Below are 24,057 nucleotides of genomic sequence, written 5' to 3'. Positions count from 1 at the left end.
TCAGCCGACGCCATTTTCTTCAGTCTTTCTTGCCGCGCGGTGCCCGAAGCAGAAGCAGTTCGCAAGTGCCGGTCGGTCAGCTCCTGTATTCTACGATACCGAAGTCATCAAAAAAGCTAAGTACCCCGTTGGGGACCTTTTCTTGCCTCAGCCGATGTCAGAAATTACTGAAAAAGTTAACAATTGTCTCTCTTGTGGTAAACAAATACCTCATAAGGATTTCCATTCTTACTGCCTCCCTTGCCTTTGGCCCAGACCATGACGTCTCTGCCTGTGTAGCCTGTGCTTGCTTCAACAAGCGCACTCTCAGGCGCCGGGCGGAGTTCGCTGAAGATTTTTTCGGCGATAAATTTGCTTACACCATGCTGTCGGATCTTCCGACATCACTCACTCCCATTTATTCAGGGCCCATACTCCTGATTTGGAAACTATTTCACAGGGGCCTAAAGGAGTTTTAGCCTCCACCTCAAAAAATCCTTTGCCCTCCAACAGGGAAGCAAGGTCATTAGAGAGATGGGGCAAAAAGGTTTACACATCCACTACCTTATCTATGAGAGCTTTAAATTGCCTTTTTTCATATGTTACAATATCAGGTTTATTTCTTAGAAGATTTACAAAAAACATTAGCTTCTCCTGATCCTTTAGACAGGAAGACTTTGCAGGAAGCTGTACATAACACTCAGCAAGTAAGCAATCACTTCCTGCAGTGTGGATATGATGCACTGGAAGCTTCATGTAGGGCAGCTACGACAGGGGCAGTGATTCGTAGACATGCTTGGTTAAAAGATCAACCTCTACCAGATCATGTAAAAGCAAAACTTCTGGATGCACCTTTGGAAAAGAACAAGCTTTTTGGTGCAAATGCTAAGGATGTGTTAAAGACCATCGAAGAAAAAGCAAAATCAGTTCAGACTGTGAAAGATTTCCTCCAGGTTCAACCCCCCCAGATTCAGTTGGAATTGGCCTTCAAAAAACTGGCCCTTTCCTAATCCAGAAAAGTTTCAAAGGGGTAAGAACAGACGTGGCCGAGGAAGAGGCCAATATAGAGGCCCTTACAGGGGACGACAATGGCAGCCAGGGAACCAAAGAAGTGACGCAGAGGTTTCACCTGCCCAACAACCACAAACTCAATGACTTTCCTCTACTACCGCCTACCAGGGAACAACTAGAAGCTCCCTTGGGCGGGAAATTATCTCTGTTTCCAGAAAACTGGCACAGACTGACAAAGGACAAATGGATTTTGGACATTATAGACCGAGGGTACAGGTTTCATTTTCATACCTTACCAAGAAAACAAGGCATGCCAAACCTACCACAAAATCAAAGGGCAGAGGCTATCAAGCAAATCACTCTGCTGACTCGAATGAAAGCAATAGAAATAGTTCCACAACAAGAACAGGGGTTTTACTCAAGACTCTTTCCTTGTTCCAAGAAAAGAATCTCAATGGAGACCAATACTGGACTTGTCCGCATTAAACACCTTTCTTATAGTACCAAAGTTCAAAATGCTGACTCTACAGCAACTCCTTCCCATGCTGGGCAAGGAGTCGTGGCTGATTACTCTGGACCTCAAGGAGGCATACCTGCATGTCCCGATCAGACACAGCTGCAGAAGATACCTCAGATTTCTTGCAGGGCCAGAGCATTATCAATTCTCAGCATTGCCATTTGGCTTATCTACTGCGCCCAGAGTATTGACAAAATGCCTGGCTTCAGTAATTGCTCATTGCAGGCTCCAGGGTATACAAATTTACCCATACCTGGACGACTGCCTCATACAAGCTGACGACAAATTGATGTTGACAAAAAAACCTGGATTATGTCATACGATTACTTCAAGCTCTGGGATACACAGTCAACTTCCAAAAGTCAAGACTGCAGCCATCCCAGCAAATAATCTTCTTAGGAGCCAAACCTAGACACAGCCTCTCAGATGGCTTACCTGACAGAAGACAAGCAATAGAAGTTAACTCATTACTTCAAAGGTTTAGCAAAACTCACCCAGATGACTGCAAGGAGATTCCTACAGGCCCTGGGTTACATGGCATCCTGCATTCTACTGGTTCCATTAGCAAAACTACACATGAGAAAGCTTCAATGGTACCTAAAAACTATTTGGTCTCAACACAGCAACAACTTGGAGACAATCATACCACTCATTCCATGCCTACAAAAGGAATTCCTATGGTGGGCCTCGGTGAGCCAGGAAAACACAGGTATGTCATTCAAAAAACCACAGATAACACAGACCATGACTACAGACGCCTCAGACCTTGGATGGGGGGCGCACATGGAAGGCAGGTGTATACAAGGACAATGGTCTCAAAAGGAAACACATCTGCATATAAACCAAAAGGAAATGCTGGCAGTATTGCATGCCATCGAGGCTTTTCAACACCAACTCCAGCAAGGCCATTTAATGATACGGACAGACAACACCACTGTGATGTGGTACATAAACAAGCAGGGGCACCCACTCTTACCCCCTTTGCAGACTGACAATGCAGCTTTGGGAGAAATCACTGAGCCTAAACATCCAGTTACAATCCCAGTTTGTTCCAGGAAAAGACAATGTGTTGGCGGACAGCCTAAGCAGGAATTTCACAGATCCACACGAGTGGAGGTTACATCCGAAGGCCTTCAGACAACTCACTTCGACATGGGGCAAGCCAGAAGTGGACCTATTTTGCCTCTCGCCTCAACCATCTTCTACCAAAATTTTGCACAAGGACATACCATCCAAAAGCTTGGAAAATAGATGCCCTCTCATTCAACTGGAACTCCCTAGCAATCTATGCATTCCCACCTCTGTCACTGATGACCTCAGTATTACTAAAGATCAAAGCAGAGAAGCCCAAGGGAATCATAATAGCTCCGGATTGGCCAAGACAACACTGGTACCCACTACTACGGAGCATATGTCACACCAGGAGGTGGGCCCTCCCTCAGTGGCCTCTACTTTTGACTCAACACAATTTCGAAACACTGCATCCAAATCTTCAGACACTGCAGCTAACAGCCTGGGAGATCCCATAAATAACTTCAGCTTATCTCTCCAAGGAAGTTCAGCGGATACTAACAGAGGCTCAAGACCATCCACCAGAAAGGTTTACTTAGCAAAGTGGAAAAGATTCAGCAATTGGAATACCAGCAAGGGACATGATGCATCATTGCTGAACATCCCGCTTATCTTGGAATATTTGGCAGATATGTTAAAGAACGGCCTCTCATATTCTTCCATAAAGATACATGCATCTGCTATTTCAGCTAGATACAACACTGATCCTCCTGTTTTCTCTCACCCCTTACTAAGACAATTCCTCAGGGGAATCAAGAACATTAAGCCACCAAGAAAGGCCCCAGTGCCAGCCTGGGACCTCAGTTTTGTCTTAGAAAAACTGACTCTACCTCCTTTTGAGCCAGCAGCTTCAGTTGACTTGCAATTTCTCTCATGGAAGACAGCTTTCCTGTTGGCAATTACCTTAGCAAGAAGGGTTTCGGAGCTACAGGCCCTAATGGCAATACCACCCTTTATTATTTTCCACAGAGACAGGGTTTCATTAAGGACCAACCCTACTTTTATGCCAAAGGTGGTATCTAGGGTTTCTCTAAATCAAGCCATTCATCTGCCTGCTTTCTTCCCAATCCTGAGAATAAGGGGAAAGACTTTTGCATACCTTGGACATTCACAGACAACTTCGATACTACCTGGACAGAACCAAGGCCAGTAGGAAGTCTGAACAACTTTTGTAGCTTACGCCCCTGCAGTCCAAGGAAAAGCAATTTCAAAACAGACTATTTCTAAATGGATTGGACATTGCATCAGATTCTGTTATTCCTTTCATGGAAAGACTGTTCCAGCCAATGTCAGACCACATTCCACCAGAGCTACAGCCACCTCTACAGCATTTTTAAGAGGGGTGCCTACCAAGGACATTCTAGAAGCTGCTACATGGAGCTCCGTGCATACATTCTCCAAACACTACAATCTCCCTCTATATTCCAGATCCAGAGCAGGCTTTGCTTAGGCAGTCCTGCAGGGTTTGATTGCCACTCCATCTCTTTCCTAGAGCATACCTCCTCCCCCAGCTAAGCTATGGTATTCTACCCACATGTTATGACTGCAGTTGCTTTCTTGAAGGACATAGTACAGTTTTGTACCTACCATAAATGTAGATGTCCGATAGACATGCAACTGCAGTCGGATTTTCCCTCCCTCCTTACCCCTCTATGCCTAGGGTCCACTCCTATCCCTGTTACTCTTAGCTGGGGATATCTGTTATGGTGTATTTGTTTTATTGCTCATTTATTTGTTTGGAATCCTGTTTTTGTCTTCCAATTTGATTACAGCCTTCCTTGGAGGGCACCTGGCATCTGGGGCAAGAAACACTGAAGAAAATGGCGTCGGCTGATGCTTATGTACTCCAGCCGCTCTGACGTCGGAGAGAAATGCGACATCAGCCGCCGGACCCAGACTTTGGAATCCGGCTGACCGAGGGCTGCCTGAGGCAGGACAACCCACATGTTATGACTGCAGTTGCATGTCTATCGGACATCTACATTTATGGTAGGTACAAAACTGTACTTTATATGGGTTAGAGACAGTGGCATTGACAAAAAGGCAGGAGTCAGAGCTGGATGTGGCAGAGTTAAAGATGTTAAGATTTGCAATCGGTGTGACTAGGATGGATAGGATTAGGAATCGGTATATTAGAGGGTCAGCTCATGTTGGACAGTTTGGAGACAAAGCAAGAGAGACGAGATTGCGTTGGTTTGGACATGTGCTGAGGAGGGATGATGGGTATATTGGGGGAAAAGATGCTAAGGATGGAGCTGCCAGGTAAGAGGAATAGAGGAAGACCTAAGATAAGGTTTATGGATGTGGTGAGAGAGGACATGCAGGCGGTTGGTGTGACAGCAAGATGCAGAGGATAGGAAGAAATGGAAAGAGATGATCCGCTGTGGCGACCCCTAACGGGAAAAGCCGAAAGAGAATGATGATGATCCTGTAGAGAAGAAAGATCAGGAGTTCAATATTTTTGGAAGTCTGTAGGTTCTCTAGACCCGATAAGAGTGCGAGTCGGCAAAGCAGATTAGTGAGCTGCAAGAATTTGGTCTGTTCTTGCCTAGGTTTGTCAGGTCTCTTTGTACACCTCTGCAGTTTGGGCTGTGTGCACATTTTCATGAGCTGATCCCACTCTGTCTGTTGGTCTAGAAGTATCTTTTTGAGTCAGTTGTTGCTGCGTGCTGGCCAAAAAGAGTGATAGTGCAGGCTTTCTGGGCCTTAGCACTAAAGAGACCTGTCAAGCTGAATGTTAAAAATCCCAGCCTGTTTACTTATTCATGCGTAAACAGCAGAGGTCCATGTCATCACAGGGAATACCAGGAAACCAGAAAGTATCACTGCACAGTTGCTACGCAATACAGAATGACCAAATTCAAGAGTTCAGTGGTGATTTATTTTTAAGCAGCTGTTAAACATTTTTTTTTCTTCCCAACAACTGGGGACTTCATCAGAACATGTTTACCAGAACATGTTTACCAATCTTAGAGTATCCTTGTGAATATTACTCAAACTCCTTAGGGTCTTGGCAGGCTGCTGTGGAGGTGGTGCAGATTATGGAAACCAGTAGGCTAGCTTCATAGATTTCTGGATTGACTATTTCCAATACTTTGTAGAATTTCCTTGCCGTGAAAAGGGTTTCTGCTCAGCCCCTGGAGACTCCTAACAATTAGGACTAACCATTAGGAACAAAGTAAGGTATTGGCTGTCCGGAGAAGTAGTGGGTGCAATGTCCTTCCTTATTATTGTAGTATTCATAATATGCTGGATCTCCTGCCAAGGTTAGCCCAATGTCTGGCCACTGTACAATGGCCTTAACATCCTGTTTGTGTTTGTCAGGTGTATGCTCCACATGTAGGCATACGGCATAAAGGTGTGATGCATGTACAGTCCACACACACAACTTCTTTGCTGCAGTCTGCTTCTAGGTATCAGACAATGCAGTACTTGTCTTTTGAAAAAAAAATCATGTGGGCCTCTTTCTTCCTAAAGCTCTTGTCACTGCATTGATTTTACATGCATTCACTGCTGTCTTTCAGTCAAGTTTAATATTTCATGCCATTCAGTGACTACTTAAAACATCAACAGTGCAAATGCCACAGAGCAGACTTTCAAAGTGCTTTATATGCTGCTGCTTTTTAGAATGGCGAAACTGCAGTCTTTTGTGAAACCTGAATTGTACTACTTTGACTAGTCTCCCATCCCCCTTCACACCTAACTTCCCTAGCTGTCAGAGTGCTAAGGGTAATTTGAGCTATTACCTGCTGTGATTGACAGCTCACAGCAGGAGACATGACTAGTGTACTGTTTCCTTGTTCTAACCTTTACTTTCTGTGTGGGTAGGGGAAGGACCAGGGAGCTGTGACATCACAGCATGGGTGGGTTTTTAGGACGGTAGTGGTGATGTCAGTGTGGGGAGGGAAATTGCTAGAAAACTGCCTGTATTCAGTGGCCTTGACAGCAATGAATTGGAGACTACAGCAAGCTTTTCCAGGGCGAGGCAAAACTTTTTTGAAAGTGAAACCACTACAGTACAGTAAGGTACTGATGTCCTTCATGGATGCATCTGCAGTCATAACAAGTGGGTTGTCCTGTCGTCAGGCAGCCCTTCAGTCGGCCGGATTCCAAAGTCCGGGTCCGGCTTCGGCTGATGTCGCACTCCACCCGACGTCATCACTGTTGGTCTTCGGGTATAAAGGCATCAGCCGACGCCATTTTCCTCCGTCTTTCTTGCCGCGTGGCGCCCGAAGCAGAAGCTGTTCGCAAGGGTCGGTCGGATCCAGAGATTACTTCTACCGAATACTACTTCGAAGACTTCTAAAGCTAAGTACCCCGTTGGGGACTCTTTCTTGCCTCAGCCGATGTCAGAAAAAGTTAACAATTGTTTAAACTGTGGGAAACAAATACCTCATAAAGATTTCCACTCTTACTGTCTGCCTTGTTTAGGCCCAGCCCACGACGTAGCAGCCTGTTCGGCCTGTGCTTCTTTCAACCGACGAACGCTTAGGCGTCGGTCGGAGTTTGCAGAACAGTTTTTCGGTTCTGAGTTTGCGTACATTATGCCGTCGGATCCTCCGACTATCCAATCTAGCAAAAAACGCAAAGATAAAGACAGACACTAGCGGTCCGCGGTTTCGGCCGAAACCATGGTCAAGCAAACCGCGAGTGTCTCGGTTTCGGCCGAAACCGAGAAAACTGAACAAAGTACAGCTGAACCTATTCCTACAACCGAGGCCCCTGCTACAACTCTTGAAACGACTTCACAAATTTTACCCACTACGGTGGTTGACTTATCAGACACCATCCCCTTGGATGTTTCTACCCCAGCACGTGGTGCTGCTAGGCCTCCAGCAGCCATGTCCATTAAGGCCTTCGCCAGGGCTAAAGCAGCCAAGACTACTAAAACAGTGCCTGTTAAACCACCCACATCCAGGCCCTCCTAGTTCTCAAATGCTTACTTTGGCAGAAGATTTAATTTCTTTAATTAGAGGATCTCAATCTCACCCAGACAGGGCCTCTCAGCCCCCAGAGAAGAGACCTAGGGCAGAGCCCCCCAAGCCAGTGTCCTCTGATGATTCTGCTGATGAATCAGACATAACTGACCAGCCAGAGGCTCCCTTCTCCAATTTTGAAGATTCTGATGCTGAAGAATCCATCCCAGCTGCTTCCCCACCAGAAGAATTCTCCTTTGGGGAAACCTTGCATGCCATGCGAGAACAGTTCCAATGGCAGCAACAGGATTTTTCAGACTCCAGAAAAAGACTTGGGACTTTTCTGCACCTCCCACAGCACAGGCCCTTAGCTATACCCCCTGTTCTCTCTGTGGTGGATGATGCTTTCAATGATGTTTGCTCCGCTCCAGATTCTTTACCCCAGCCCCTGCCAAACCAGACAGATTTTACAGGGTGCCAGATACTCATCACCACCTTTACAAGGCTCCACTTGCAGGCGAGAAACTATATCCCAGGGCCCCAAGGCAGTAGCCGCGACCATAGCTAAAAACCCTATTCCTTCTGAAAGGGAAGCAAGGTCATTAGACAGATGGGGTAAAAAGGTCTACACTTCAGCTACTCTCTCAGCTAGAGCTTTAAACTGTCAGTTTCACATGATACAATACCAAGAGTTTATGCTGGATCACTTAACTAAAAAACTAACCACTGATGAATCTCTTGATAAGAAATATGTATTAGAGATGGTAAATAACATACAACAGGTTAGCAACCATTCCTTAAAATGTGGCTATGATGCACTGGAGGCTTCATTTAGATCAGCCATGACAGGCACAGTGATAAGGCATGCATGGCTAAAGGAACAAGCTTTACCGGATCATGTTAAAGCTAAGTTGCTAGATGCTCCTATGGACAAGACAAGTTTGTTTGGTACATCTGCCCAGCAGGTTATGAAGAAAATGGAAGAAAAGGCAAAATCTGTTCAAACTGTTAAAGATTTCTTGCAGGTTCAACCCCCAAGGTTTAGCAGGAACTGGCCTGCCAAAAATTGGTCCTTTCCTGACTCCACAAAATTTCAAAGGGGCAGGAATAGGCGTTCCAGAGGCAGAAACCAATCCAGAGGAGGTGCCTACAGAGGAAGACAGTGGCAAGGTAACAACAGAGGCACAGACACAGCCACTGCCACTACATCAACACAACCACAGTGACTTAACCCTAAATCCGCCTACCAGGGAACAAATAGCAGCTCCTCTAGGCGGAAAGTTAACCTTATTTTCAAAGAACTGGCACTACATAACAAAGGACAAGTGGATTTTACAAACCATAGATCAAGGTTACCGGTTTCACTTCCACACTTTTCCAGTCAAAAGAGGAATGTCAAATCTACCTCCAAATCAAAAAACAGAGGCTCTACGCCAGATAATGGAGTTAGCAAACATGAGAGCTGTGGAAAGAGTGCCACTAGCAGAGCAAGGAAAGGGGTTCTACTCCAGACTATTCCTAGTTCCAAGAAAGGAAAAAAGTTGGAGACCAATTCTCGACCTGTCCACCTTAAATACATACATCATTGTCCCAAAATTCAAAATGCTGACCCTACAGCAACTTCTTCCCATGCTGGGCAAGGAGTCTTGGCTGGTAACTCTAGATCTCAAGGAGGCATACCTGCACGTCCCCATTCGACCAATCTGCAGAAGATACCTCAGATTTCTTGCAGGATCAGAGCACTATCAATTCTCAGCATTGCCTTTTGGCTTATCTACTGCGCCCAGAGTATTCACAAAATGCCTGGCATCAGTAATCGCCCATTGCAGACTTCAGGGAATTCAAATTTACCCATACCTGGACGACTGCCTGCTACAAGGGGACGACAAAAGCAAGCTGACAACAGATTTACAAAGGGTCATTTACTTGCTACAAGCACTGGGATACACAGTCAATTTACAAAAGTCAAGGCTGATACCATCCCAAACAAGGACATTCTTGGGCTGAATTGGACACAGTAAAACAAATGGCATTCCTGACTACAGAAAAACAAAAGAACTCCCTCTATACTTCTTGGCACTAACAAAACTGAACAAGTTAACAGCAAGAAAAGTACTGCAGGCCTTGGGCTTCATGGCATCATGCATAATCTTGGTTCCATTTGCCAGACTACATATGAGAAAACTACAGTGGTACCTAAAGAATTTATGGTCCCAACACAGACACAGTCTAGAAACAGAAATCCCACTAATTCCATGCTTAAAACAGGAGTTCCTATGTGGGCTCAGGCATGCCAGTCAAACCCAGGCCTACCCTTTCGCAGATGTCAAGCAAGCCAGACCATCACAACAGACGCTTCAGACCTAGGATGGGGGCCCACATGCTGGACAAATGCGTGCAAGGATTGTGGACACAGGATCAACTTCAACTGCACATCAACCTAAAAGAAATGCTGGCAGTAAAACTGGCAATCCAAAAGTTCAAACCATTTCTCAAAGAGGGCCAGTTGATGATAAGGACAGACAACACCACAGTCATGTGGTACATCAACAAACAGGGAGGCACTCATTCATACCCCTATGCAGAATGACCTTGGAGCTGTGGACCCTGGCACTCAGCTACAACATCCAGTTACAGGCAATATTTGTACCAGGAAAGACAATACCCTAGCAGACATATTAAGCAGAACCACTTGGATGCCCACGAATGGAAGCTTCACCCGGACATCTTCAAGACCATCTCAAAGAAATGGGGAATGCCACAGATAGACCTATTCGCATCACCTCTCAATCACCAGCTCAAAAATTCTGCACAAGGACATTCCACCCATTAGCATGGAAAGTGGATTCGCTCTCTTTCAACTGGAAAGGCCTAACAGCATATGCATTCCGCCTCTTCCTTTGATACACAAGGTACTACTGAAAATCAAGGAAGAGCGTCCAAGGATAATCCTGATAGCTCCAAACTGGCCAAGACAACACTGGTACCCACTACTGAGGAGCATGTCTCGAACAATATGTGGACAATTCCCTGATGCCCTTGATGTTAACGCAGAACAACTACAGCATCATACATCCAAACCTAAAACCTTGCAACTGACTGCATGGAACATCACATAACAGCAGCTATTCCAGAACTTTCCCAAAGAGTTAAAGACATTATTCTTGAAGCACGCAGACCTTCAACAAGAAGGAACTATGCTGCAAAATGGAAAAGGTTTGTCATCTGGAGTACGGAAAGAGGAAAAGATGTGTCAAACATAGATATGCCTAACATTCTGGAGTATCTGGCCAAACTTCTTCATTCAGGCCTGTCCTACTCCTCCATCAAGATACATGCATCAGCTATTTCAGCAGAATACAGCTTTGATACACCTGTTTTTTCGCACCCTTTGCTCAGGCAATTCCTCAGAGGAATCAAGAATGTAAAACCTCCAAGGAAACCACCATTACCAGCTTGGGATTTAAACTTTGTGCTAGAAAAGTTGACACTAGCACCCTTTGAACCAGCAGCAACAGCAGACCTACAACACCTGTCATGGAAAACTGCTTTCCTACTGGCAATTACTTCAGCAAGGAGGGTTTCAGAACTACAGGCCTTAATGGCAGTGCAACCCTTCCTAATCTTCCACCAAGATAGAGTGTCCATGAGGACTAATCCTACATTTATGCCTAAGGTGGTATCCAGACTGTCTTCAAACCAGGCAATCCACCTACCTACCTTCTTTCCCAACCCACAAAACAGAGGGGAAAGAATACTGCATACCTTGGATGTACATAGACAGCTACGCTACTACTTGGACAGAACAGAAAATAGCAGAAAGACTGACCAACTTTTTGTAGCCTATGCAACAGGAAGGGAAGGAAAAGCTATTTCCAAACAGACAATCTCCAAATGGATAGGAAATTGCATACAATTCTGTTACTCCTTCCATGGAAAACCAATTCCACAGAACATAAGACCTCATTCTACAAGGGCAACAGCCACTACCACAGCCTTCTTACGAGGAGTGGCAACCAAAGACATTATTGAGGCGGCTACTTGGACCTCCGTGCATACATTTGCCAAGCATTATAATTTGCCTCTATATTCCAGATCCCGAGCAGGGTTTGCCACTGCTGTACTGCAAGGGATCCTAAACACACCATAATCTATTTTTTAACCTCCTCCCCTAGTTGGCTATGGTATTCTACCCACTTGTTATGACTGCAGATGCATCCATGAAGGACATAGTACAGTTTTGTACCTACCATAAATGTAGATGTCCGAACTGGATAGCATCTGCAGTCAGGATTACCCTCCCTCCATCCCCTCTGTGGTACTCCTAGGGTGTTTACCCTTCTAATAGCTAGCTGTTGGGGGGGAGTCTTTTATGGTGTATTTGTTTGTGTATATGTACATACATGCTTATTGTTGTGTTTACCTCTATCTATTTGGAAACATTGGCATCTATCCAAATTTTAGCCTGCAAGAGGGCTACTGGCATCTGGGGTAAGAAACACTGAGGAAAATGGCGTCGGCTGATGCCTTTATACCCGAAGACCAACAGTGATGACGTCGGGTGGAGTGCGACATCAGCCGAAGCCGGACCCGGACTTTGGAATCCGGCCGACTGAAGGGCTGCCTGACGACAGGACAACCCACTTGTTATGACTGCAGATGCTATCCAGTTCGGACATCTACATTTATGGTAGGTACAAAACTGTACTTTCTAGTGGAGAGAAAGTCAATTTAAAATATTTTAAATGCTGTATTGTTTATTCATAACAGGGACGGTAAGTAGGGAGGAAGACTGAGAAGTTGACCATTTAATAATAGAATCCCATTGTTCTCCTTTAATTGTGTCTAGGCATGGCTCAGAGCCTCCTAGGTTGGTCATAGTTGATGTCCTACTAAAGAAAAAACAGAAAACTAAATACATTCTTCCCATTTCTAAGGATCCCGGAGGGAATGTCAGGACCTTACCCAGAGCTTGCTCTTTGCCATGATGGCCTTCAGATCACATGTGGGGTATCTGTTCCTGCTTCTCCTTGGACTAGCAGTCTAATTTTTTAGATGAGGAGTTGGATTCAGATCATCAATCATTGCCCTACTTCTCACAAATTTGCATCCATTTTGGACTGTGTGTCTGAGGAAGAGGGTTCCTTGAGTCCTGACTCTCCCTTTGAGGATACAGCGGTTTGCATGATGGAGCATTAATTGGAATTGCTCACATGTCTGTTATTCAAAAAAGGTGGTATGATCTGTTACAGATGGAATCTCTTAGACCTTTTACTCGTTCTCCTGTGTTGGATGCTTGGTTGGATACATTTGGAGCTGCCTGTTTGGCTTCTGATTACCAGCTTCCTGCCCCTAAGAAGCCTGAGAGTTTCTATAAGCTGCTTGAGGCCTTTTTAACATGTGCACTCCTTCAGACCTTGCTGTGGTCTCAGTTTCTGCTTACAAGCCGTCAAACCTTTTGTCTTCAAAACTTATTCCATCTGATAATGATGGTCAGGTTATGGAAAGGCTGGTGGAAGATGTGTATACCTCTTCCACACTGATCCTCAAAGCAGTAAATTATCAAACCCATATGACCAGGTTTGTTTTGGCCTTTTTGTCTCAACTTGAGTGGAAGATATTAGCAGACCTTACTAACTATGAAAGTAAGATTACTGTCCTGTCCATGCTGAGTTTTACTTGTCAGGTTACCCTTCATTGCATCAGATGTAGCTGTGATGCAGCTGATGCATCTTCTAGAGCTGCTGCTTCAGGTTCTGCTATGAGAAGGTACTTTTGGCTTTTACAGGATTTACCTAATGATAAGGCCAAGCTACTAGATGCTCCTTTAGACAAGCGGAATCTCTGATGCTGACTTGCTTAAGACTTTACAAGATGAAGTTTTGCAGGATCTTAAATCTTTGTTTCTCCCTTACCCAATTTTCAGAGAAATTATCCTGCGTCTTCCTTTGTGTGTAGGCAAGCCTGTTCACCCTTACACTTGGGACTCCTTTTCCCTTTGGATGTTCTCTGACAAACCCACCCAGACTTCTGAACCTCAAAAACCCCCTGTGATGACCCACCACTGGACCAGTAACCAAGGAGCCTCAATTCTCACCACTGACACTGGTGGGGGACGTACACTGGGAGGATAACAGATGCACACAGTATTACCAGATGCAGCTCTCTGCATCAAGTGCAGTTTCCCTTAAGGGCACAGAGACCACAGTCAGTCTGGGGCTGGTTTCTTCCTTTTTCTCCAGATCCCCAGTAAGACTCTCCACTGGCACAGTTGTAGAGTTGAGATTTTTGCTGAGTGGCCAAGACGAGACCTCCAGCATCCACTCTGTCCAACCAGTGCTCTGTGTCCCTGCCCAAGTAGCTGACACACACTCTGAGGTTTGATTTAACTTACACACACACCTGGGAAAGGCTGGCACAGGTTTACTAGCTATGCCCACTTTACCCAGACTATAAGGTAGTTATCACTGCTACCAGTCAGCTACTTTAAGGCCCTTAAAGGGTGTCCAATCTTACTGTGTAATAATTTTAATACAAATGGTAGCTTGACCAAGAACAAGGCTGTTAGGAGTGGCCCACACAGTCACCAAATGAATATGCAAGTACTCTCAAAACTTAAATATCTCTACGCAGATCAGCCACAATGAAAGGTTTAAATATATTTAATAATAATAGAAGAAAGTACTCTATATATTCACAATGACATCAGAGTTCAAAATTACAGGACATGTTTAAAACATTGCAGGGCAGTCTCAAAGAAAAACATCTGAACCAAGCTTTGCTGTATTCCTGACTGTATCCAGGAGAATTGTACTGTTCCGTAGTAACTTGCTTCATGAGAGCAAGACAGATGAAGTGAATGATTGGTTCTCGTCAGGTCCACGACAGAATACAGAATGCCCTATCTGAGACATTTTAAATTAATACCTCAAATATTACTGCTGAGATAGCTTGCAGAATGGCATTTCTTGTCATCTGACTGTATTCCAGGTGAACCCCCCCCCCCCACACACACACACACACTGCTGGAAGCAGACAGTATTTAGCATGTGCCTGTGAAAATAGATAGACCTCAGATCTTTGGCAGATGCTGGAAGTCCTAAAACAATTTTATTCTTTCACATTTCAAGACTAGTAATTTATTTCACCCTAGAGACAATACAGAAAGCCCCCTAGTTATATATTATTGTCTCCTTGCTGCCTTTAAAGTAATTTAATTACTTAATAGTGTATGTATGTTCTGTAATGGTGTACGCTGTGGCTACATTTTAAGCAGAAGCACTTTATAACATCTTTTCAACACGTCTGTATAAAATTAGTCTGATATGCACATGACATACAGTTATAATACATTTGTAACACAAGCACCTTGTACAAGTCATGTTAATCTTCACAAATGACATAATTTACAGAATGGGCTGGCAGTATCTCCTTTTGCCACCCCCCCCCCTTTTTGGGACAAATCTGCCTACATCTGACTCACTTTTTCCCCTTTTCCTCGGCCAGATTACCCTGTTTGGCAACAGATTTCTACATGCTCTTAGTTTGTCCATTATCAGTCATTGTTTATTTTATGGTGTGGGAAATCTGCCACCACAGCCCCTTCTCAGGTTTTCCCCCACTTACTCAAAACCAGCTTACTCATTTTTCTGTGGTTGACCAAGATTTACTAGATCAGGGCGCCATCCAACCCATTCCAGAATCCCAAAGAGGAACAGGATTTTACTCCAGAATGTTTCTGGTTCCCAGAAAAGAGGCGTCCTGGAGACTGCTCCTAGACCTCTCCTTTCTAAATACTTTTCTGAAGATTCTTTCCAGATGCTTTCCTTCAAGACCCTGTTTCTTGTCTTTCGTCCACAAGCTTTTCTGGTCTGCCTAGACCTAAAGGACACATCTTCATATTCCTGTTCATCCTTTGTGTAGGAGGTGTTTGTTTCTTCCTCTCATTTTAAGTTTGGGACTTCGATCTTTGGTCTTTCTGTGGCCCCCAGGGTTTTTCACCAAATGTCTGGACCTCGTCATAGCCTTCTATTCCCATATCTGGACGATTTGCTTATTCAGGCTTCTGCAGGATCTACACTCGGTCATGCTCCTTCACAGTCTGGGATTCACCACCAGTCTCAAGTCAGTTCTGAGACTTCCTCAAGACCATTTTTCTGGGTTACAGAATCCAAACTATTCCAATGTTTGCTCGTCTTCCTTCTCTCAGGGTTCTGTCTCTGTCAACCTACTTTCAGTCTCTACTTCCCATTTCTCACATTCCTGCAAGGGAATTTCTAAGAGCTTTCGGGTTTATGGCATCTACCATTCCCATGATTCCATTTACCAAGCTTCATAGGGGAAAGCTTCAGTGGAATCTAAAGGTGGTTTGGCTCCAGCATTTCCACCCTCTGGATTTTCCACTTGTATTACTTCCTTGTCTCAAATTCTACTTTCACGGTTAGATTTAGCAGACCTCCCTCAATCCAGGCCTGCATATTCAGACTCCTAAAGTATCAGTAAACAGCTCAAGTATGTGTAGATCTGGGATGGGGAGCCTATTCCACCAGTCTTAGGGGTCAGGGTCTATGGCCCATTCATCAGAAGTCAGACCACATCAACATACAGGAAGTGAGTGCGCTCATTCTCGCTCTTCAGGTCTTCCATTCTCTTTGGTCTCCTGGCCCTTTAAATGTCTTTACAGACAACATTGCAGTCAAGTGATACATCAGCAAGCAAAAGGGCACAATGACTTGTCTTTATGGACTAGCCCTTTAGGCTTGGTACTTGAATCTACCATCCGGTAACCCTTCAGACGGTCTACATTCCTTCAGAACACAGCTTTGTGGCAGACTCCCAGGGCAAGTCCAGGACACAACCTCATGAATCGATGTTTCATATAGAGGTGTTTCTGGACCTAGTCCACTTGAGGAATACCTCATTGATTTACTTTTTGCCTCTCCTCTGAACAGGCAATTTTCTCACTTCTGTTTCAGAATACCACGTCCAAGGTGGATGGCTTGTCCTTTTCTTGGAATGGAATGTTCCTGTATGCTTGTCTTCATCTTTCTCTACTTCCCAGGGTCCTGCACAAGATCAGAAAGGACTGCCCCAGAATCTTGCTGGCAACTCCTTTAGACCCAAACTGCATTGGTTTCTCTCACCTGGCCAGGGGAGATCATCACAGGTTACCTCGACGGATGGATCTTGTTTGTCCATTCCTCAATTGGCACTTTAAGTGATAGTGTTTTGATCCCTTTTAGACAGTACTTTTCTGAGGACCTGCTTAGGTTTCTGCAGGAGGCCAGGAAACTTACTACCAGAGCATTCTATGTGGCTAAGTGGAAGACATTTTCTGTTTTGTGTCTCAAGCATAACCAGGATCCCTTTGGTCCTTTCTTGTGTGAATTGCTCCATGCTGGCCTAGCATATTCTTCTTTTAAAGCTCACTTGATAGTCTGCTCATCTGCCCTTGAACCCCCCATTGGCTTTTTGTTTTGAGGTCAAACCATTCCTTAAAAGTTTCCTTTTATATCAAGCCCCCAAGAAAAAATACTGTTCTCTCTCTTGAATTTAGTTTTGTCCTTGAAATATTGACTCTGGCTCCTTTTGAGCCTGCTGCTGCTGCTTTACAACACTTCACCTGAAAGATTGTTTTGTTGGTTACTTTTCAACCAAGTGTGTTTCTGAACCTCAGCTTCAGGCTGTGATGGTAATTCCTCCCTCTTTTGACTTTTCATATCCTTTCATGCCCAACGTGGTCAGTAAGTTACTCTTAATCAGTCTATCCAGCTCCTTTCCTTTTTTCTTTTCTGCTAGTGAGAAGGTTATTCACATCTTGAGTCTACACAGACCGCTCCAGTATTATTTGGATAAGACAAAGGCTTTGTCTGCAAATCTGAGCAACTTTTTGTTCCGTTTTATACCACGACAATCCTCCTGGATTTCTAACGTCCTTTCTTTTTGTTATGCTTTTCATGGAAAACAGCTTGCTACTTCAGTTCGAGCTCTGGGGACTTCTTCAAAGGTATGAATACTAGATCCATTCTTGAAGCTGTTACTTTGTCCTTTGTCTGCATCTTTGCTAAGCATTGCAAGTTGGATGTAATTTCCGGAGCCAGGGCAGTGTTTGCCACGACCATCCTTCATGGGTTAGTGGAAGGCTTCTTTGCCATCCTCCTCCCTTCCTTTACAGTAGCTTTGGTAATCTCCCACATAGTGGGAATACTGCAACAGTGATAAAGGACGACACATTGCAGCCGTGTAAAATCTTGCAGTAACTGTGCATGTCCTCTCTTCACTGTTTTAGTTTTCAGTCCCCTCCCTCCTGCTCCCCTTTCTCTCTCCTTTTGGGAACACTTTGCTGGCCGAGGGGTCTTTGCCCTTTTCTTTCTCTTTCACTCTGTATGTGCATGTTCCCTTTTATCCTAGGGTTGCAAAAGTTCTTCTGCGGCACTTCAGTTCTCAATATGGAGTATACAAGTCATCTTTATGTCCTGTGCCTGCATGGGGAGCTTACACCTGACGTACAATGCTAGGAGAATGTAAAGGCATTGGTATACTGGCCTGGACTCTGGACTGTCCTTGGCGGGAGATCTGAAGTGTTATGAATATTGCAACAGTGAAAAGGACATCTACTGTTATGGTAAGATTTTACACAACTGTACTTTGGTAATCAGTACCATTGTAGTGCCCCCCCCCCAAAAAAAAAAAAAAAAAAGTCCTGCAGAATTTGCATTGCAGTCCATAACTCAAACACATTACAAAAATGTTTTAGTAACATTTTGAATGTTAAACTATTCACATTTCTGATTTGAGTTGGCATATTGTTCCAGGAACTAATTATTCTAAATTTTATCTTGTTATACTTGAGCAAGTTAAAGTAGATAAGAACAATCTTTTGTTTTTCAAATTTTTCTCCATAACTCCAAAAACACATTTTAGAGCTGTTTAATCTCCCTTGTACATCACATTTTACATGTATTGCAACAGAGTTAAATGGTGAATTACTATGAATGGTTTCAGCAGTTTATCCTGTGAGCTGCAATGCCTAGACTGAAGTACAGTACTACTTTTTTATAAATGTGTTGTACCATTAATATTCCACAAACTGCCACAGTGAGTAATATTACAAACAATATGTTTATATGTACACAAGACTTTGTCTTACTGCTGACAGAGTCCTTTCACTGTTAAATGTGTTCCAGTTTATTAACACTATACATTTAAAAGGTTTTCATGTTGTATGGGCTCTTCCTGTTCCTTTGTATTGCTCTGAGCTCCAGGTGCAGAGTTTTTTTTTTTTTTTAACTTTATTTAGTGCTTGGGAAACAAGTGATATGCATTTCCAAGTGAAGCATTGAAAATAATTGTAAAGGACCTTTGCTTTGCTGTCAAAGTATTAAATGTTGAGAATATAACCGCTTCCAGGTGGTATAGAGGAATGATGCCTGGACTACAACCCATGTGACCCAGTTTATTTAGTGACTCTGACTGAAAGACAAGGGAGGAGGTATGGTACCCAGCATGGTGTTTCTGCCACTTGTGTGTAATGTGGAGAAGATTACATAAAGCGTTGGTCAGTTGGGAAGATCATGCTGTGTGGCTGCCCAAGATGGTTATGGTAGCTTCTGCATGCATGGTGGGAGCAAAGGCAGCCCTTGTGGTGATACTTGTGGACATGTCAACATGGTGGGGGGTAGGATATACACCCAATTTTTTCATGGTTGGGATGCTGATGAAAGCACAAACCACCTCATATGCCTGTGTAAATGACGACAGTAGGCTTGCACAGGACATCCCCAATGGATCTGTGGTCTGTCCCCCCACCACAAGGGAGCCATGTCTGGTGTGCCACTGGGGAGGCTTGATGGAAGACAGGCAAACAGAAAAAAAGGGGGTGAAAAAATGCTGGCAAAATCTGCAAAATGTTGTCTGCTGGGGTGTACAAGTCTAGACTAGGAAACTTCCACTAAAGGCTTCAAGCAGGGTAATTTAAAGGGAGTAAAATCTTTTGACGCTTGCTTATCTTAGACTTTATGGTTGGAACTTCCACAGGTTTCAACATTTCCTAAGTATGTCTCGCATACATTTGTAAGCCCATCTGCTGTCAGTTAAGATGTCTTGCAAATCCTGAGTCTCTCTGAAGGAATGGCTGTGTTTCTTCTCTCTTGTTGAAAAGTTTGCATTTGGAGGGCTTAAAATGAGATGAAGGTATGCCATCTGCAAAAAAGGAAAGATTACTACAGTGTCCTTGGGAACTTTTCAGTCTACACCATGCAGCTCAACATTCAGAAATTGTATACTTATGTGGTAAAGGTTAAAATGTAATATTTATTCAGTAAACTGCCAGAATTCTTCTGTTTGCCAGATTCCCTTTAAAGATGAATATGATCTATTAAATGTCATATTGCTTTAAAAATGGTTTACTATTGTTTAGAATAAATATATTTCCATAGTTGAGGTACAGAGAGTGCCCATAACATCTGACATTTGCAAACAGACCAGGCTGAACGGCAAATGCAACACAACAACCTGAACTAATCAGAACAAACTTTAATAAAAAAAAATACAAGTGATGAGCGTTTTCATCTTACTAATATCAGACTTCAGATAAATTCCTCTTGCTCATGCCACAATTAAATACTAAATCAAATAGTCACATGACAACCTCATTAACTTAACCTTAAAGACATATAATACTAAAAAAGTTTAATTTTAAAATCATTTTTAAAACACTAAAGTGCTCCCTATAAAACTTTAAAACACTATTAAGTTCATAAATAAAATTCTTCCTTCATAATGCCTTAAATTTTAGAAAACTAGGCACAGAAGTCAGTTCATTGAGTCCTGGCCAGTGATCAGCATTAAGCAATAGTTGCCAATAAAATTCTGTCACTTCCAACCACAATTGTCAGGGACCGCCACCTGGATTTTTTGTTGGGTTTAAATTTATGGTTTTGGAACAACTTTGGAAACTAAAATCCTTATTTAGCCAAGGCGTTGGATAATTTTTTAGAATGGATGTCATACAAATGTTCGTATGTCCAGTCTTTTAACATTTGTTCAGTTTTTCCAACATGAAAAACAAATTGGTCTATATTGCTTTATGCCAAGGCTGCAAATAGTTACTGTTAAATTTGCCCTTTTATGGAATAATGCTTCCCCTTAATAACTATGTTCATTACAGATGCATTTACAAACATTACATCAACCACACTTGACCCTTCCTTTTCATTTATAGTAGGAATCTCTTCCAAGTAGTTATTTAAATTTTTACCCCTCCGAAACACTATTTTCGGTCTGGTGGGGACCACTTCTTTTAAGTCCCCACTTTCTTGTAACAATAACCAGTTTTTATTAACTATCCACCAAATTACTTTACAAATTAAAATCTGTAATAAAGGCAGTTTCAAGAAGTCCTGGGTTAGCCAAGCCAGAACTAGAAATGTCAGTCCTGTCACTTATTACAAAACTCCCCAGTAGGGGATTTAAAACCTTCCTAATCTTCTTAATTACCTCATTTTTGTGTTGCATTTGCCATTCACCTTTGACTCCTGTTTTCTTTGTAGTTGTTTAAGACCCCCCCCCCCCCCCAAAAAAAAAAAAAGTAATGATCCAATGCCTCGGGAGCAGATTGATGGGCAGTGATGTAAACAGTGAAATTGTATCCAGCTCACCAGGTAGTCCAAATTCTGCAGTGCATTATTAAGCTGTGGCAGTAAATGCCCATTTTCTAGAGTTTGTTGGATTGTGCAAGAGCATGAACATGAGATCCTTCTCTTTTGTAGGAGAAAGTCTACCCCAGCAAGTTTGGTAAATTTAACATTTACTGACTTCTTGTACATTTGGGTAACAATCTGTAAGATTATCTGTTCATAACATGTGATTTTACTGTTGCATATCAAAAATAATACCCCCTTTTAGTTTGTATTTTTAAGCTGGTAGGATTTAACACCACCCTTTTACTTGTAGATTGTTATAGACTGGTTTATTTCTCAAATTGTTGCAAAGTGGGAATGTAACCACCTGCATTTTAATAAGAATATTGTTATAGTGGTCTGCCCAGTAATGTGCATTTGTCAGCCAGCTCTTTCATGAAGTTATCCTAGCTATTCTCTGACAATAAAGGCATTAATTACTATTGAACTAAATACATGTAAAATTTGGTAACTTCCTGCACAGATTACAACGATCAGGAGCAGAATTCAGTCTAGTTATTTTGTTTCAGTAGTTCAGTGTTGTGGGTTGCTAAATCCATACCTGAATTTCACTTTTTTCTGTAAGTAGGCTAGTTAGTTTAATGTTCTACTTTGTGCTTGCTTTTGCAGTTTGAAGTTGAAGAATTTAGGCGCAAGAAGGAAATAACTGTACGAGGAAGAGAGTGCCCAAAGCCAGTAATGGCTTTCCATCATGCTAACTTTCCACGTAAGTGCTTCAGGTTTTTGTCTGAGATTTGGTTGTCCATATGTTCTCAGAATGTTGATTTTTTTTTTTTTTTTTTTTGAGCTGCTTTCCAGCAGTCTACTTTATTCAGAGTTAACTAGCAATCATTTTAGTACTCCCCGTTTACATAGTTTCATTACTAGGTACAGCTTTTTTCGGTTGTAGATAACTTGTGTATATTCTGCTTATATTGGTGTTTGCATTTATTGGGTATCCAGGAACGGCTCTGTATCATTTTGTAGAAGGTAGGTTTGACTGAACCACAAATGGTAAAACTGTAGAAGTCCATAGTTGGTATTTCTGGTGTTTTTGACTATGGAAGAAGTTAGGGATGTAACTTAGAAGGTTTTGTGTGTATTGGCAATGATGATCTTTGTGTTTCACTGCTGCAGTCATGCATTTGGGTTATCCCTGCCAGGTTAGCCCTCGGCTGGCCTGAATACCAGAGGCTTAGTATTTGTGTCAGCTGCTGTCACTTCAGGACGTCAGATAATCAGTAGTATAAAGTAAGGCAGCCGACGCCATTACACCAGTCTTTCTTGCCAAGGAGCCCAAAGCAGAAACGGTTAGCACTCGCAGTTCGCACGAGTGCCAGTCGGCGCTACCAGAGTTTCATCTTCCAAACTGAAGCTGAAGTCTTCTAAAGCCAAGTACCCCTTTGGGGATCCTTTTTTCTTGCTATAACAGATGTCAGAAAAAGTTAACAATTGTCTCGCCTGTGGAAAGTGAGTACCACACAGAGACTTTCATTCTTACTGCGTCACTTGCTTAGGCCCAGACCATGACGTCCCTCGCTGTCGCTTTCGTGCTTTGTTCAAAGCCAGAACTAGACGTCGTCGGGCCATTATTGTAGCTAGATATTTTCGCTCACAGCCCTCTAATTCCGATATGGCTTTGGTAAGCCATCCGACAGATCTTCCGAACAAACGTAAGGATAAAGACAGACACAGACCGCACAGGTCCAACCCTACTGACTATGCTTCCGTTAACCTAGTCGTCAGTTCTCCGGTCCTCAGTGAGGCGCTTTCGCAACCCCTGATGCCCGCTTCTGTGGATTCACAGGCCGCTACTGAAACCCTTTCGGAGTCCGGTATACTGCAAAACTCTTCGACTAAGGATCCTGCGGTTGTCTCTACTTTGGGATGGGTCTGGAGCCGTTGAGCAGGCACCGGCTTTCAAGGAAGTAATTCACACTACTGTTTCTCGACACAAACAGACTTCTTTTGCGTCTATCATTCTTTTGAAAACTATTGAGTTTCTAAGACCAAGGGTACGAACCACGTCCAAAAAACCGACAAACCTATCTCAGACACTTGCTTCCTTGCCTCTATCTCAAATGCTTAAAATGGCAGAAAACCTTATAATGCCGATCAGGGGAAGCCAAGCTACCCCTTCCAGAAGAGAGATCTGTCCCCAGTAGTTTTATCTGAACAGGAGTCTGACTGATGCATCTGAATATGAAGACATGAAACCCCTCTCTGCTTATGAGGATTCTGATGCAGAGGAATCCATTCCTTCAGCCTCTCCACCCGTGGACTTTTCCTTTGGGGAAACCCTTCATACTTCAAGGGAGCATTTCCAATGGGAATGTCAGGACTACCCTCAGTCTAAAAAGAGAGTCAGATAATTCTTAGACCTTCCACAGCACAGATCCCTGGCCATTCCCTCTGTCCTAGATGTTGTGGATGATGTTTTCATGGAATCTAGTTTGACTCCTGACACCCTCCCTCCTGCTCCCAAAAAACCTGACTGGTATTGAGTCCCTGACTCTCACAAATTTCTTTTCAAAAATCCTACTGCTGACCTTGTGGTTATTTCTCAAGGGCCTAAAGGAATTAAAGTAATTTCTGCTAAGAATCCCACCCCCTCAGATAGGGATTCCCAAGCAGATGGAGTAAAAAAAAAGTATACACCTCTGCTACTCTTGCTATCAGAGCACTAAATTGTCATCAATTCCATATGCTAAAGTTTCAGCAACATACCATGGAACTCCTCAAACGAAAAATATCATCCTGAACTCCTCAAACAAAAAATATCCTTTCCTGCTTGTGCAGAAAATAGAGAGTTGCAAGAGTTAATGCATTCTGCAAATCAAGTAACTAAGCACACCTTACACTGTGGTTTTGACGCAGGGCAGCA

At 43.3% G+C, this 24,057-nt stretch overlaps 1 protein-coding gene across 1 annotated transcript in view; it reads left to right on the top strand.

The window, feature by feature from the left end:
• Nucleotides 1-24,057, top strand: part of LOC122793771 (probable ATP-dependent RNA helicase DDX17) — a 1,394,853-nt gene that overhangs the window by 178,566 nt on the left and 1,192,230 nt on the right. Inside the window, exon 3 of the mRNA XM_044061964.1 lies at nucleotides 21,804-21,900. Coding sequence (XP_043917899.1) covers nucleotides 21,804-21,900 — 97 coding nt within the window. The remainder of the gene's footprint in view (nucleotides 1-21,803; nucleotides 21,901-24,057) is intronic.

This window comes from Protopterus annectens, chromosome 1.part0 (assembly GCF_019279795.1).
Source record: "Protopterus annectens isolate FY-2018-M chromosome 1.part0, PAN1.0, whole genome shotgun sequence".
Lineage (NCBI taxonomy): Eukaryota > Metazoa > Chordata > Ceratodontiformes > Protopteridae > Protopterus > Protopterus annectens.
Note: the sequence above shows the minus strand (reverse complement) of the source record. Positions and strands in the feature narration are given on the sequence as shown.